Genomic DNA, 17,350 nt, shown 5'->3' on the forward strand with positions numbered 1-17,350 from the left:
TTGTTGAGTTCAATTTCTATGTCATCCAGTTTCCTCATCTATTTTTCACACCATCGCCAGAGTACATTCAAAGATGCAAATTAGTTTATGTCCTTCAGTGTTTCCCATGGCACGTAGAATAAATTCAAAGTCCTTCTCAGGGTCTACAAGTCCCTGCATTATTCATACTTTGCTTTCCCCACTAAGGTCTCCTTCTCCCTGAGTCACTGATTTCCATTTTAGTAGAATTGTGTGTGTTTCTAGAATATTCCTGGTACTTTTCTCACCTCAGTGCCTTTGCACCAACTTCTGCTTGGAATGCTCTTCTAATGGCTCTTGCTGGGTTGCTCCTTGAAATCCCTCAGGTGTTTATTTGCACATCACTTGCTCAGAAAGGCTTTCCTGACCAGTCTTTCTGGCGTAGGTCTTTCTTGTTTTGTCTTGTTTTGTTTTACCTCAGCACTCTTAACTTTCTTAATAGCAGTTAGGGTTAGGGTTAGCTGTGTGACCGCAGACAACTTATCAGTTTCTCTGTGCCTTCGATTTTTAATTTGATAAGGAAAATAATTATAGTGACCTCCAGAATCAAGCAATATAAAGCTCTCAATCCTGAACATAGTCTGAGGGACACAAATACCCTTTGTTCCCAGACATCCTCCACCTTAATTCATTTCTGGAAAACTTCATTTTCTAAGCTGACCAGACAGGTAGTCTGACGGAGCTCTGTAGAAGATGTGTATCCTTTATACCAATCCAACACCATGTTGTTATTTCTCACCTCCCTGTATATACCCAGCTCAGAGCAGGGTGAGTATGTGGTGCTTTAGGCAGAAGCGCCCTGGGTACTTTCATTAACATGCCTGGCTCTGGGTTCCACTCAAGCCGTTTTGAAGGGAAACTAACAGCTTGATCTTTCAGAAGATAATTTATTTGAAATAAAATGTGTCAGAGAAAGTATGGCAGTCGCTCTCAATGATCTATATGTCTATGTATATATTTGAAAAATAGTGCCATAGGAGTTACTCGCTAGTGACATTGCACACCTGTTGACTGGAATCTCCACACACATAATCTCCTACTGAACATGGGGTTCTCTTTCTATCGTGAAGGAAACATCATCTCAGAGTCTGACAGAATAAAACACGGATCCCAGATCTATCATATACTGACTGAGTGACATTGAAGAAATAGTTCCACATATTTGAGACTCAATTTCCTTATTTATACAATAAAGATAATACCACCCATCTTACAAGGTTCTTGTAAAATTTTTTTAAATTTTTTTAGTTGTAACTGGACACAATATCTTTATTTTATTTATTCATTTTTATATGGTGCTGAGGATTGAACCCAGGGCCTCGCACATGCTAGGCAAGCGCTCTACCGCTGAGCCACAACCCCAGCCCATGTAAAATTTATAAATAAGCTAGACAAAGCTCCTGGACACAGTCTGCGTAGAGGCTGGTGGTTAACATTAATGTTTTCTGGCTCTTCTCCCTGCTCATTATGTGTGGCTGTGTGGGCCACATTCAGGAGCTTCTCTGCACCACCAGGAGAGAGTAGTTTTAAGAGGAAGCTGCTAGAAATACCACGGCGCCATGTTCCTCTGCCTTGGAGAGCTAACCTCGTTACTGCTCACTTTCTCTTGTGAGGCACTGGGAAATGTTCAGCATATTAGATAGGAGAGTAAAACTCCAATACCTGCCAAGATTATGTGCAGCCTACTCAAGGAAAAAAACTTTTTTTAACTTCACAGCTTGTGATTGGGAAAGGACACAGGACAGCTGCTAACTGTTTTCCTTTCATCTCTGCTTTTGGCATATTCCTCTAATAGCTCTGCTATAACACTCGGTCTGCATCACAGTGGGAGCTGAAAGAGTAGAATTAAGGTGCCCCCCCCAACCACAACCCCACCCCCTGCTCAGACTCAGCTTCTGGGAAAGGCTATTTAAAACATTTAATGTCCGCCCTACCCCTTTGGGGATGGTATAAACCCAGCTAGACACCACGCTTCAAAAGAGAAGGTAAGACTTTGCAGTCACAGGGAAAGTTTAGTCTAGGAAACCCCCAGGTCCCTGCCAACCCTGATTCCATGATTCAGTGAGCAGAGGAGAGGTCATACAGTTTTCAAACTTCTCTCCCATAGAGGGGACTCATTGTTGCTTAAATGCTATGAAACCAAACATAAAATACATTGGAACACTTGCTTTCACATGTGAAGTTTTTATGGCTCTAAAATTAAAATATAAATAGTTGAGGTTCAACCATGTTTTTGTAACTGAACCTTTTCTCTCCTATATTACACTGGAACTAATGTGGGCTAAGTTATGAGAAAGGTTCCTATCACCTGCAGGAACAAGTTAGTTATTTAAGTACCTATCTCATGGAGTTGTGGTGAGACTCAAATAAGATGTATTATACACATACACAGTTGGAATACATACAGTAGATAGGTAAGTAGGTGGATAAGTAGATAGAGAAAAATAAGAACACACAATGAGTTTTGTTCTCATCAACTTTTCCTATTGAAGAACCTATAAATTGGCTTCCTTAAATGAAGAGTTGGTTTCCTCTCTTATAGCTATGACCAAAGCAATACAAATTACTATATAAATAACTTTGCAGTATTTTATACACATAATTCTAAAATTTGCATGAACACATGTCTCAAATGAATCATAATTATAATTTATGATTTCAGCAAATTCTGCTCAACACTTTAACAAATTACCTGCTTACTTAAATTCCTCCTCTTTTTCTATAACTTGGAAACAAATGTGTCAAAGGGAAATAGACCTCAAAATGAAGAGGAAATTAATTAGTTATAAAGATAATCATATTACTATTAAATAAGACTCAAAATTAAATCTAACATATAGTTTTATTCTGCTAAAATATATGAATTGCATATATAAGATGCTCTCTTGGGGCTGGGGTTGTGGCTCAGCGGTAGAATGCTGAGGCCCTGGGTTCGATCCTCAGCACCACATAAAAATAAATAAATAAAGACATTGTGTCCAACTAAAAAAATAAATATTATTTTTTAAAAAAGATGCTCTCTTACTGCTTGGTGAGGTAACATTGATTAGAATCAATAATCTATGTCATCTGAAATATCCAGAAAACTTTCTTCATAAGCTAAAAGCATGAAAATTTCATTATGTGTGTACAAGAAATTCCATTGCAATTGAAAGAATATATTTAAATGGAAGACTAATGTAGAGAGATTTTTAAAAATGGACTACAAAAGTTTCTTCCAGTGCCATTTTGTTATTGTGAGAGAGGGAAATAAAATTGGACTTCTTCCATTATATGATCATTTATAGTAACCATGTTTCTGTATGATGAGCTAAATAAAGATTTGTTCCAACACTGACAGAAGTTTAAATTTAGTATTTATTACAATAACTATTACCATAATCATGCAGAAAAGATGTGCATTGGGTTTACTTACTAATTGATATCAAATTGACTCCATTTCTATAGAAGCTAAAACATATCATTTTATTCCAAGAAAATTATATGCACCATGTTATTTATGCTATAATTTTTTTTAAAAAAACTAAAGTACATGTTTTTCCATGTGTGAGTTTGCAAGATCTTGGTGTAATTCTCTTATACAACTATCCTATTTTAAATATTTAAGACCACACAAATTGTGGATAAGAATCTAATTGAGTTAATTATAAACCAAAAGCAATTTTCTCCAGTCAACAGTAGCCTCTGATTTTTTTCAGTCTTGGACTGAATGGAGAGAGACTAAATAATATTATCCAGCTTATGCTTATATTAAGAAGAAGCCAACTCCCTCTGGTCCTTAAGCATGCTTCCCTAGCATTTTATATAACATGTGAAGTGAAGGAAAGATTTCTAAATGAATGTGATGTGGCATTAAGGTTACAACAGTAGGGGAATGTCTGAAGCTGCAGTCCTTAGAGACAGAGCCATCAGTCTAGATATCCTTAAGAGATGATTTAAATGAAATGCAGTTTTACTTCTAATGGATCATTAAATACAAAATACTGCTTTTCAATCTATTGGTCACCTTATTAGTTTGTCACAGTTGAAAACATCACTTGCACAAAATATTCTCCCCATGGTCAGAGAAACTTCAGCTTTCAGCTATCAATGCATAAAATATGAGGTGATTTTTCTCATTCCATGCTTAAGAAAGCAATAAAGACACCCTGGCTTAGACATTTCTTGTCTGTGAAAGAACAGTTGTTATAAGAACATTGCCTTGGGCCTCTCTGATCCTTCTAATAAGTCATTGACTAAGCAATTTTATCTAAATACCCGTGCAGAGCGCCTGGTAGGGTGTCAAGATAATAATATTTTAGCAGTTATACTTGTCACTTTTATATCATAGATTGCTAGTCCCATAATAAAGACATACTATAGAAAGTAGAATAAGCTTCTAATTTGTTTTGATGACTAAAAAGTTAGAATTTTCCTAAAGATTCTAAATTTAATGTTCATAATGTTCATAAACTTTGACTAAGAAACATAAAATAATCATATCTTGAGAATGACTCATGAATATTTTTTATTTCCTGCTCCATTTTTGCCCCTACTATGTGAAGATTTCACTACAATTTCAATTCTGTAACTATAGAGCAGCACTGTCTAATAGAACTTTCTACAATGATGGACATATTCTAAAATCTGTGTTGTGCTTATAATGGTCACCAACCACATGTGTCCAAGTACTTGAAAGCAAGATTGAAAAGAATCAACTAGATTTGGCATTCGAGAGGTCATTCTCAACACTTGGCAGAGAATTCTATGGAGTTAATAGAGGATAAAAGCCTATTACAGTGGGTGGAGGAGAAAAAGGGAGATAAAGTAGAGACAGCAGGTGTACTGGGGAGGTGAGGAGGTGGAATGCACTGGAGTAGGTGGGTGAGCAGAAGACAGGCACAATGGAGCTCTGATGCAAAAACCAGTGATCTGGCATTTGTGTGAAAAATGGATGGAAGAGGGAGGAAGCTGTATTTTATGTTCAGTTTTTATTAGGAAAAAAGAAGCTAAGCTGAGATGCTCTACCATTTAGTAAAAACAAGTGATAAAGTAAGAATAAATCCCAGCTCCACAGGAAGAATGGAAATGTTTATATTACTTTGGGCACCTTGAGGATGTAAGTCCTCAAATGTTTGAGTTTTTTCTGAAAATCTATAAGAATCCATAATACTATAAAAATAAGGTATTCCATTATTTCCTCTAATAGAAATTTTATAAATTCATAATACCAAGATTGATTTGTCAAACAAAAAGGATGTATTCTTGAACTTCTCTATAATCATTTATTAAAGCTAACTTTAGGTTACAAATTCTGAAACATAAAATGTAATTTCAAAATATACAATCTATTTTTATATAATGATCCTAATCAAAAGTCAATCAGGACTGAAATCATACAATTTTTGAAGTGAATGGATATTGTTTAAACTTTCATTTTGTAAGTGAGAATCATGAAGGCCAAAGAAACAAAAGACTCAGCCAAATTTACCCAACCATGACCTGAACCCAGGTTTTTAGACTCTGAGTCCCCTGCTGTTTAGACAGAGGACTGGATGAATGACACAGCAAGATATTTTGTATGTATTTTCTTTCTATTGTAGAAATAGAGAAAACATTTTCTTTTATATTAATTTTTCATTGACACACAATTGTACACATTTATGGGGTGTCATGTGATGATTCCATATGTATATACATCATGTAATAAACACATCAAAGTGGTTAGCAGAATTCAAAATTTCTAACAGTGTGCCTCATGGAGGAAAAGAACTCTTTTCTTTATGTTTCCTGACTAGTGTTATTTGCCCTTAAGCACATTCTCACAATTCTCATTATGCCTCCCATACTTCTCACTCATTTTTTGAAAGTGTTTGCTAGGGCTGGGCATGGTGGCACATGATTGTAATCCCTGTGGCTCAGGAGGCTGAAGTAAGAGGACTACAAGTTCAAAGCCAGGCTCAGTAACTTAGTGAGGCTGTAAGCAATCTAGTGAGATCCTGTCTCAAAATAAAAAAAATAAAAAGGGTAAGGGATGTGACTCAGTGGCACTTACCCAAGCACCCTTGGGTTCGATCCCTGGTACCAAAAAAAAAAAAAAAACAAAACAAAAAAAAGTATTTGTTAGGAAATTTGAACCAAACAGAAACTATTATCATGTACTTAATGCCTTCCTTAAAAATGTCTGACTTATCTGCAATTCTTCTAAAAGACTCTTCCCTTACTGAAGACAGAAAAGATAATATTGGGGTGGCTTAGAGGCAGAGCAGTGGAGTTTAACGATTTGTTAAAATTATCTCAGTATTCAAAAACTGACCTCAGGTTTTCAGAATTATACATAGTAAGTCCTACAAACTATAGGATCTTTGTATGTTTTGGGTTTGTACAAAAAAAAACTGGGCTTTATATTTTGCATGAAATGAATGTGAGGGTTGCTAGTACAGCACATAGAAAAACTGATTGTGCTCCAGCTCTTAGATGGCCAAAGGACTTTGTTTCCTTCTTTTTTGTTGTTGTTGTTGTTTGGTTGGTTGTGTGGGGGGATGGGGGTTAGTAACTCCTTTGTAAATATCTCAGAAAGAGTAAAAATCAGATTAAGTATCACATATCTTGCTCATGTCGCAATAGTCCATTTCTGGAAATAATAACACTTTCTCAAAATGAAGTCATTTATATTCTTAGCCATGCTCTATTGTGTGCACTGAGTAATTTCTTGAGAGCAATGTTTCCTGTGGCATATTGCCAAGGCTAGGTTTATTTGTTTTTCATTAGGTTTTTCATTATCAAGCTGCTATATACCTGAATCGTTCTGCCTCCTCTGAGATGGCTGGTGTAGCTTAAGCATAGGAATGATACTATGAGTAGGTGGAATGCTTTTGTCCATTGAATGCCCATTTTAAATACTTAGCTATGGTACCATTCTAATGGCTTTAATACTTCTAAGAACAATCAATTATCCATTTATAATGTAGTCTGATATTAAACTGTTTACATCCATCTATTCAGTCCCTGTCCAGGAAAAAGCATTAGTCTCACTTTGCACCATGCTAGGCCTGCCCCTCCTCCTCTTCTCTTATCCCAGGGAAAGCCATCCAGATCCACCCCTGTTCCAGCCTGGAACCAGGATGCATTCTGCATTTCTCCATCATCCCACATGTTCAATCTCCAAGTTAAACTTGTTGATAGTTTTCAAATCCATTTGCTTTTTTCTGACTCCGATGACTACTACCTTAGTTTAAGCCCAAATCATCTCTAGCACAGCTTCAGCAACCTCCTCAACACCGTGGCCCCGGTATTGCCCCTTCCAGTTCATTTTCTTTTACTTTGAACTTATTTCTGCACCTGTTGCCATCCACAAGCAGGTATTCATAAGTGTTTTGTGTTATACACTAATAGAACAGAGTTTGGGGATTTTTCCAGAAAAGTAGCAATCCTGATTCTTGAACTTCTATAGAATCCTTAATTTTTAAAATATTTTTCTTTTTTTTTAATTGACATTATAATATTTATACTTAACAGTTACAGCATAATAATTTGATACATTTGTACAATGTGTAATGATCAAATCAGGGTAATTGGCATTTCCATTTCCTTAAACATTTATCCTTTCTATGTGTGGGTAAAGTTCAAATTCTTCTAGTTATTTTGAAATATATAATAAATTATTATAAATTATAGTTATCCTACTGTACTATATAGAACAAAATAACAGTTTCTTCCATCCAAATGTATTTTGGTACCCAAGATACCAGCCTCTCTCCATTGCCCTCTCCCCACTACCCTTCCTAGCCTCATGACACTCTCTACTTCTCAGCTTCCACCACTGAGCAAGAACATGCAGTATTTGTCTTTCTGTGCCTGTCTTATTTCGTTTGACATAATTAGAATCCTAAATTTAAAGAGATGCTCTAGCTTACAGATGAAAGATTCAAATCTAGGGACAAAATGAGTACCTATAATTTCTGTCATGTATTAATCAGCAGCTTAATATAGTCATTGAAATCTGAGACTTTCAGGACTAGGCTAGTTCTTGGAGATTGTGTGATTCAACCTTATCATTTTATAGTTAAGGAAGCTGGGACCCAGGTATAGAAATCAAAATGATCTTTGTAATTTTAGAATCCCACCATGTATCTCTTTTCTTAAAACCCCGTCCATGGCTTCCCATGATGGTCCCAATGAAGTCTGAACTTCTTGGCATTGCATACAATATCTGTTCAGTCTGGCCTCTGCTTCTCTTCCATTCTTACCTTTTCTCTTCTCTCCAAATCACCCCATAACTCAATGCTTTTCAGTATACTTTGTCTTTTCTTATAGGTTATTGCACATGATATTCCTTTTGTCCCTCCTTCTTTGGGTCCTAACCACATCTGATTAAGTGTCATCTGCTCCAAAAACATCTCTCATATCCCTTCTGGACTCACAAGCGACTGTCACCACACAGCTATTCACAGCATTCCAACTGCCTTTGCATGACCTATGTCTATTACTGGATTGGAAGGAGTAAAGCCTGTCAGGGGCAGTGTCTGCATCCTATTCATTGCTCTATTTCCCCATCTTGATTAGGAATATGGCATTCAATATTTTAAAATTTATTATTCTCACTTTTAACCTGCCTACTTAATGTCAATTTTTCTATCAGTCCTCCTCACAAAATCTGTTTTTAGATTAGTTTTTTAAAAAATGAATTGATTCATTCACATCAATGTGCAGGTCACTGATAATCCTAAATGACAACTCTTCCGAGATGCATTTACATTTTTACAGGAACAGAATTCTAAGTCACAGGGATGAATCTCAGTGTAGATAATCTGACTTTAAAAAGTAACCAAGAGAGATTTGTGAGGAGAGGGAAGTTTTCAATACCTCCCAATTGGTAACCCAGGGGACCAACTCTCCCTTCACCTGCACAGAAGAATGACTTTGTGTCTTTGCTTAAAAAAAGTCAGATCACTTGTTGGTTATTTTACTCTGTGTTCAATAAATTATTATTTCCCACAGTGTAAACGTTTGGTTTGTCTGTAACAATTCTGGTTTTGTTTCAGGGAAGCAATGTTATGGAAGATCAAGATTTGTTGGAAATTGGTATCCTTAATTCTGGGCACAGACAAAGAATTCTACAGGCAATCCAGCTCCTTCCAAAGGTAAGAAATACTTTATTGCCCTAGCCCTGTGTATGGTTCCTAGCAGGTTTAAGTCCAGGCTGCAGGGCATGTAATACAATGTAGTACAGGATATGTTGTGGCCAGCTGGGGAGCTTCACAAATATCCATCCCCCCGCCCCCAGGTGAGAACTCAGGTACAAGAAGGCTAGAGTCATATTAAGTAAGTGCAGGAATGTCCTTGGCTTAAGGCCTCATTCCCCATAAAAAGCAGTATCTATAATAGCAACTCCATAGACTTAGCCTCCAGCATCTCTATGAGGGTCCTGCCTAATTATTAGAGTCATCACTCAGGAGGTCCAAAATGTCCCATCCCCACCATGTATTTATAGTTCATAGATAGATCCTTCCTGTCTAGATGCAATTGGCCAAGGAGGCATCATTTTTACTGTAAACTGTGTGTTATCTGGCAACTCAGTTGATGTTCTGTTCCTAGATAAGCTTTTAAAGAAGCCTAAAGGAAGAGATAGGATGTGAGAACTAGTCTTTCAAGATAAGTAGGATTTTAATGGATAGAGAAAGGGAAAGGCATTTCAGGAGGCCAGAAGAGCCATCTAGTCCCAGGTATGGTCCAGGCCACAAATTACTGAAAGCATTAGATAAATCATTAGTAATATAAAATCCAATGGGATTTGCACAACAGTGTAAATGTACTAATGTCACTGAACTTATGCTTTAAAAAATTTTGTTAAAAATATTTCATCACCATTTTTAAAATGATCAAAAAGAAAAAGAATCTTCGGTGTAATTAAAACTGGAGAGTGTAGTGTGCTGTCAGAAATAAATCAGAAAACATAGATAGGGTCAGTTTGTGTCAGGCTAAGGAATTTAAAATTTTTTCTGTAGGCACTGGAGACTGGACATGACTGGACTACTTTATGCTGGTGAATTCTGGAAGCAGTTTACCAGAGGAATTACAAGGAGGGAAAGTTGAAGTGGGGTCATCCAGTTGGGAAAAGATTAGGGGAGGGCAAGCCTGGAGGCAGGGTAGCAGGAGAGCTGTAATGGATGCACCTGGATCCACAAGCTTTTCCTACATTTTGTACTCTCTCTCTCTTTTTCTCTTCAGAATGGGAAAGAAATATTAAACACTATTCTAAGGAAATTATATGATAAAAATTGTCATCAGACAGTGAACTGAGTTTTTTCTGATAGAAACTTAACACTTGTAAATTTAACGAGAGCCAAGCATAGGAAGGAGTATAAAATCATATAATTTCCTACATTAAACAGAAAAGAATAAAATGTCCTTAGAACTAATTCTCAAAATAATGTGAATGTGCATATCGTTTATCTCCCTACTTTTATATCTTAAAATATTATTTCCTCTCAAGCTGAGGGGAGGCAGGTAGTTCAGTGGTAGGGTCATTGCCTAGCATGCATGAGTCCTGGGTTTGATCTCGAGTACCATAAGAATCATCATCGTCACTATCATCATCACCACCACCATCATCAACACCACCACCATCATTACCACCATCATCATCATCATCATCATTATCGTCATCATCATCTGTCATCCTGGTGGACTACTTTAAGGATTTCTCATTTGTCCTCTCTAACCTGGAGGATTCACACACGTCTAATCTCTGTCTGGAATTCCCTCTTAATCTCTACAACTGGATTTCCACTTCTCTAAAACTCTTTCTAAAACGTAAATCAGTTCACATCACACCCAACTTAAAGCCTCCAATGCATTTCCTTCTCACTTAGAATAAAATTCTTATCTTGTCCCAAAAGTCAATAGGATCTGGCCCCTTCCTACCTTTGTGACTACATTGTCAGTTTTTCCTTCTACACTTCAGACACGTGGCTTTCTTTTTGTTTCCCAAAATGGCAAGCACATTTTTGCTTCAAGGTCTTTTGCATTGGTCCCTCTACCTGGAAAGCCCTTCCTTCAGACCTTTGTTCATCATCAAGTCTCTACTCAGGTGACACCACTTCAAAGAGGCCTCATGACCTAAAATCATACCTCCTACCAGTTATCACTGTCCTTGACATTTCCCTGTTTTATATTTCTCCATAGTACTTAAGGCTAATAGAAGTGTTATTATTTGTTTGTTTCTTTCTTTATTATTTTTCATCTTGCCCAGAGGTAGCAATGTCCTTGAGTTCAGGGACCATGACTGTCTCCCTTCTGCATACACAGTCCCTAGAACAGTGTCTGTCACAAAGTAGCTAGCCAATAAATATTTGTGAAATAAGGGAATACACTCACCTCTCATTCCCCTGAGAATTTTGTAGCCCTATGCATATTTCTGTCAGAAGATACAAATGATATGTGCAGCATGTTATATGCACCTGAGGTCAGGAACGGCTGAACATCCTTGAATTTTTCCCTCTTCTGCTTAGCCCAATATATCATTAAAAGAATGAATAAATGAGTGATTGAATGAATGTTTTCCTCACATGTCATTCAAATGTTTTTTAAATCAGAGTGCTTCAATTGTAAGATAATTCTATAATCCTGAACATGCAATTTCATAAAGATAAACAAAAGAAACTGCACCTAAAATTATCCAGGGAATAAATGGAGTATTTATTTTTAAGACAGAATATCATTCCCATTAGAGAAAACAATCTAATAGAAACAATACAAAATTAGGCTTCTATCAAGAGGCGGATAGAAGTACTTACTCTGCACACAAATGAATGAAGCCTATATAAGAACACCCAATCACGTCTGCAGCACGAACAGAAGGTTATAATGCTACGAATTGATGCTTTGCCTTCTTAGGTAATGAGCCCAGTCTTCAGATGGCTAATAGTGTAATATCACTGCCAGCACATTCATCTGGTTTCATTCCAACTTTGCACTGCCAGAAAATGGACAAAATGTCTCTTTCTTTTGTTTATATGATGTTGGTCTTCAGAATATTTGTTCTTCATCTGTCATGAGAAATATTCTATGATTACCACCTGAGATGCTTTAATTAACATATTGTGTTTTGTAATTGGTGAGATTGTTCCTAAACAGAGAAAAGATGGTTTGCTACGTACAATCTTGATCTCTTAGCATACTTCAAATGCCTTATTTTTGTATTTGTCGTTTCAGGTTTCTTCCTTTGGCAAGAATGGCTTTTATGTAATATGTTCTTTTTAATGTTGAAATATGCACCAATGCAAAGATCTGCAAGTCCTCAAGTGTATCTGATAACATTCAAATTACAGAATACATTAGTTGGGCTCTGATCATAGACATCTTTAGAACAGTAATCACAGTCATTCCTCCCTTTCTTCATCCTATCCGTCTTACATACAGTCATTCCTCCCTTTCTTCATCCTATCAGTCTTACATACTTGACTTCCAACGTCAGTTTGCCCTTCCTTCACCAACTCCAGCTAAGTCTGTTCTCAGGCCTGAAAATTTCCCTGGTTTTATGAAGATCAAACTTCATTTTTTAACCTTTTAAAGAAAGGAAATATGCCTAAGATTTCCTGAGAAAGGAGTTCATTTTGTACATTCTTAGAGTTGTACTTTTTCCATCTCCTAGACACAGAGCAATTATCTAATTACTTATTTATAACATGTAACTTACCTTTTTCCAGCTAAAACTGCAGGGCCAAATGTTTAGACAGTTTTTTAAAATGTTTTCCTTTTGTCAAGGGCATAATCACTTTTTTCTTTTGGTAATATAATACCTAAAAGTTAGATAGGATTTTCATACTAAATGCTCAGAGGACTTTGTGTCAAGGCCCAGATTGGGTCATCTGTCTTAATAGCACTCATCCTAAATTGAAAATGTATTTACCATAACTTTATGTCATATACTCCATTTTAAAATATTTTCTCTTCTAATTTTTTTCTGTTTTATAGTATGTTTTGAAACTGTTTAATAGTGCTCTGTACTTTCTATGCCCCTTTTCTTTGCTCCTACCCTTCCCTTAGTCTGCTTTGATCTGACTCGTTCCTCTGCTGCCACTCCACACAACTGATGCCAAGGTCACCAGTAACCAGCAGAGCAGAGATTTCATAAGCCCCTTTTCCTCTTCTCTTGATCTGACTTCAGTAGACACTGATATTGTTGACAACCATTGACACTATATTCTTTGGGATTCCACAATACCTAGCTTCTCTCTCTCTCTCTCTCTCTCTCTCTCTCTCTCTCTCTCTCTCTCTCTCTCTCTCTCTCCTCTTCTCCTTTGCTTACTTGCTTTTCTCAGTTAAATCTCAAAAATATGTGATGACCAGTGAATGTTGTTATCACAGACTCTTGATCATAGTGCAAGGTCTGATATTTATCGTTTTGTTCATTTCTACTGTACTTTACTGCATAATGAAAACCAAAATTTTAGTTGCCTTTTACTTCTTAGTTTAATTTAATCAGTATGTGTTTTAGGTGCATAGTTTCAATTATTTTTTCACTGAATGACAACAAACACATCTGATTAGATTAAATAACCACCTTTGCTATCCTCAGTTTGAGACTTCGGTTAAAAAAAAAAAAAGAAACAAAAAAGAGTCCCCTTTTGCTAATAGAAAAATAGAATTCTGTATTGCTACTACATAACAAATTACCACAAATTTTATTGGCATATATCAACATTTATTAATGCAGTTTCTGTGAGTCAGGAACCCAGGTGCAGGCTGGGTCCTCTGTCTCTGAGTTTGTTCCAAGGTTACAGTCATCTCAAGACTCAACTAGGAAGAATCCACTTTCCAGTTCAGTCTCATGATTGCAGGAAGGATTCAGTTATTTAGGGCTTTCAGACTGGGGCCTCAGTGCCTCATAGCTGATGGCTGATAGCCTCCCTCAGTTCTTACCACATGGGCCAACCACAGAGCATCTCACAATTGGAGCTAGCTTCAACAGAGTAAGCATTGCAGACAACAAGAAAGTGCTAGCAGCATGGAAGGCACAGTCATTTGTAACCTAATCACAGGAGTATCTTCTCATCCTTTTGCAATATTCCATTCTTAGAATCAACTTCTAAGTAGATCCAGCCCCCAGAAAGAGGTATTTATACAAGTTTGTAAATACCAGGAGGGTGGCTCTTTGGGTGCTATCTTGAAAGTCTGCCTACCACAGATGCACTTTATAATGATCCACTTTACAGTCCAGTTTCCATGCTATATCTGGGTTAAAAATGGAAAAACCTATTAACAATAACAACAAAGGCATTTTTTATTTCTTTGGGCCATCTTCCTGGGACTGTGATATTCACAGTTAGATGATTTGAAAGCCATGTTTGCAAAAACCACTCAAAAAAAGCACATGTCTCTGGTCTGTAGGGTCACATTTAACATATCAATATATGGCACAATAATACATAAATTAAAGACCTTTGGGGATTTTTCAATTTCACATAAAGACTTCATAGTTTCTACAGGGCAATGATATTGGCCAAATTATATTGCTATATTGTATGCATGTACAAATATGTGACAACAAATCCCACCATTATGTATGACTATAATGTACCAATAAAAAATAGGGGGAAGAAGACTTCATACTCCAAACACCACTAATCAAAGTGAGCCACACAAATCAGTAATTCCCATAAAACATCACAGATTTTTTAAAATATATTCACTCTTCATACTGAAACGAGCATATTTCTTCCTATATCGGGGAAGTGAGTTGGTCAAATACTATTGAACAAGACTTAGCAAAGAAAATACATTTTTTAAAAAAACTAGCAAAACTAGAAAGTTAAAAAAGGACCATAGGGATGAAAAGGTACTAGAGGGATTGAGAACTCAAACACTTTAAAGACAAGACAATCTAGAATGGTGGGAACTGTGGCAAACTGGAAAGCACAAGTCCTATTCCCTCACCCACCAACAAATTATATGGGTTTTTTTTTTCCTCAGTTACTTTGTTAACAAAACAAAGCACTAGGGGCCAGATTTGGTTATAGCTGTCTCTTTGCTACTGCTGTGTCACAGGGAAAAGTATCTCTCCAGAAATGAAAGTCTTAATTTGGTAGGATCACAGATTATTTTAGAATCTGAAAGGAATATTATAAATGTGATATCTCACTTTAGCTTCCCATTCAAGTCTATGCTCTTAAAGACTCCAGTTTCTTTCAGTAGCCTTGAAATTCAGATGTTTGTTAATTCTAGTCTCAATGGATAATGCTTTAGAGGGAAAATGTACAACCCATGTAATTTCTTTAAAAGTCTAGAAAGGAAGTTTCAGTCTTATTTCCCTGTCACTTAGAAAAATGATAAAAACTTATTCCTTTTTAAACTATTTTTCAGAATGGCAGTGACAAAATACAGGCTATAGGCACAGATGCTCTCATGGTACATTTAGACAGGGTAGCTTTTTATTCTCCCATCCCATCACTCACTCTTCATCTACCCACGTTCTTTTTACTTCCATTTCCCTTCCCCCACTGGCTAATGTCTTAAATTTTGTGACACCCAATATTGGCCTAGCACTCAAGGGACATCTGTTAAAGACACACCACAGAACAGAGTTTCATATACACACATATATACAACGTTAACATGGAGGTCCCAATCTAAAGTAAATATACAACTCAACTCAGTCTGATAAAGGAATAGAGTATTCCACCTCCTGTTGGTCTGGTCCTTAGAGACACAGGCTGTGGTATTCTCAAGGACCATCCCTTCAGCTCTGAAAATGCTTTATTGTTCTAGGACAAATAGATGTGCTTAGACCAGGGATTGGCAAACCTTTTCTACAAAATGCCAGATTGTAAATATTTGACACTGTATAGGCCATAAGTCTTCTGTTGCAACTACTTAACCCTGCTGTGGAATAAAAGCCACCATGGATCATTCAGAAATGAATGAGTGTGGCTGTGTTCTAATAAAATTTTATTTATAAGAACAGGCAATTGGCTGGATTTGACCTGTGTACCATTGTTTACTGACACATAACTTATATTAGCAACAAATCTCTAGCTAGATGGAGGCTTCACTATACTTCTGAAAATCTTCTAGACAGGAAAGATTCTGATCAGAAATATAGCCTACTATGTCAGATGAATGAAAGGGCCCAGGATGGCCCACAAGCTTCCTGGTATTGTCCCAGAGATTTGGGTAACACAGGTATTTTGTCATGACTAACAGGGATGACACTAGCTGCACATTTGTTAAAAGGTGTTGGCCCCATCTTCATGGGAACTCTTCAGGGTTCAGCATTTATATAAATCAATAAATAGGTGTTCATTGAATTCTTCTATATTCCCAGATCTAGCCCCCAAACTATAACTCAGTGTTCTCACAAACAAGAAAGCAAACTACTCCAGAATCTCGTGTCTCGATGTGATTAGTTCTACCTCCTCTTCCCAATGATCCTTTATTAGCTTCTTATGTGGAGTCTGTTTCATGAATTGATACCCTCCAGAATTCAGTCCTAATTCTCTCCTCTTCTTCCTTCCCATACTCTCCCTTGGCACCTTCATCTGCCCCCATAGCTGCCGCTACCACCTACACATGAGTAAGCCCCAAACCACTGCCTCTAGATTTGTAGCTCTGCCTTCAGGAATCCCACATCTGGATATAACACAGAGCCTTCAGAATAAACATGTCCAAGCTAAGTTGCATTTTCATCAAAGAAAACTGCCTGAATTCTATTGCATTTATCTTTATTTATTTATTCTACAAATACTCAAGGCTGCCTACTATATCCCAGGCACTTCCTTTTGCACTAGAGTTATAGTAATGAACAATGTAGGTGCACCCTTTGCCCTAACAAAACATATATTTTAATGAGAAAAAATGGATTTTGTATACATAAACACACACAACGTTTTAATGATATTTTCTTATATATTATGTAATATGGACACATTTATATATTTACAAGTAAAATATTCATATACTACTATATTTTATATAAATTTATTTTAAAGCTTTAATATATTTATTATGTTTCAAAATAATATATTTTATATAGTCATATATAATATATAATAATATATTTTATATAATGATATATAATAATTTATATAATAATATATAAAATTTAAAAATGTCATTAAAAGGTACAGGGTCCAGGAGGGTTAGTTATCTTGTTATAACCTGTAAATTTTCAGGGAGAATTTGATACCTTTGGAGAATGAGGAAGGAAGAAAGAGTAATTGACTTAAGGTCAAACACTTGAGTAACCTAAGGTATGGAAATTATGAAGTAACAGCAAATCCTTGACATCTTTCTTATTATTCGTTAGCCTGGCACACTGTGTAATCAGGATAGTGAACTCCAGCCACTGTAA

At 36.4% G+C, this 17,350-nt stretch overlaps 1 protein-coding gene across 15 annotated transcripts in view; it reads left to right on the forward strand.

The window, feature by feature from the left end:
- Positions 1-17,350, forward strand: part of Anks1b (ankyrin repeat and sterile alpha motif domain containing 1B) — a 1,073,357-nt gene that overhangs the window by 774,721 nt on the left and 281,286 nt on the right. For all 15 annotated transcript variants that reach the window (XM_026398716.2, XM_026398722.2, XM_026398739.2 and 12 more), the window contains one exon: positions 9,042-9,140. In XM_026398716.2, coding sequence (XP_026254501.2) covers positions 9,042-9,140 — 99 coding nt within the window. The remainder of the gene's footprint in view (positions 1-9,041; positions 9,141-17,350) is intronic.

Source organism: Urocitellus parryii, chromosome 5 (genome assembly GCF_045843805.1).
Source record: "Urocitellus parryii isolate mUroPar1 chromosome 5, mUroPar1.hap1, whole genome shotgun sequence".
In the NCBI taxonomy this organism is placed as follows: Eukaryota; Metazoa; Chordata; class Mammalia; order Rodentia; family Sciuridae; genus Urocitellus; species Urocitellus parryii.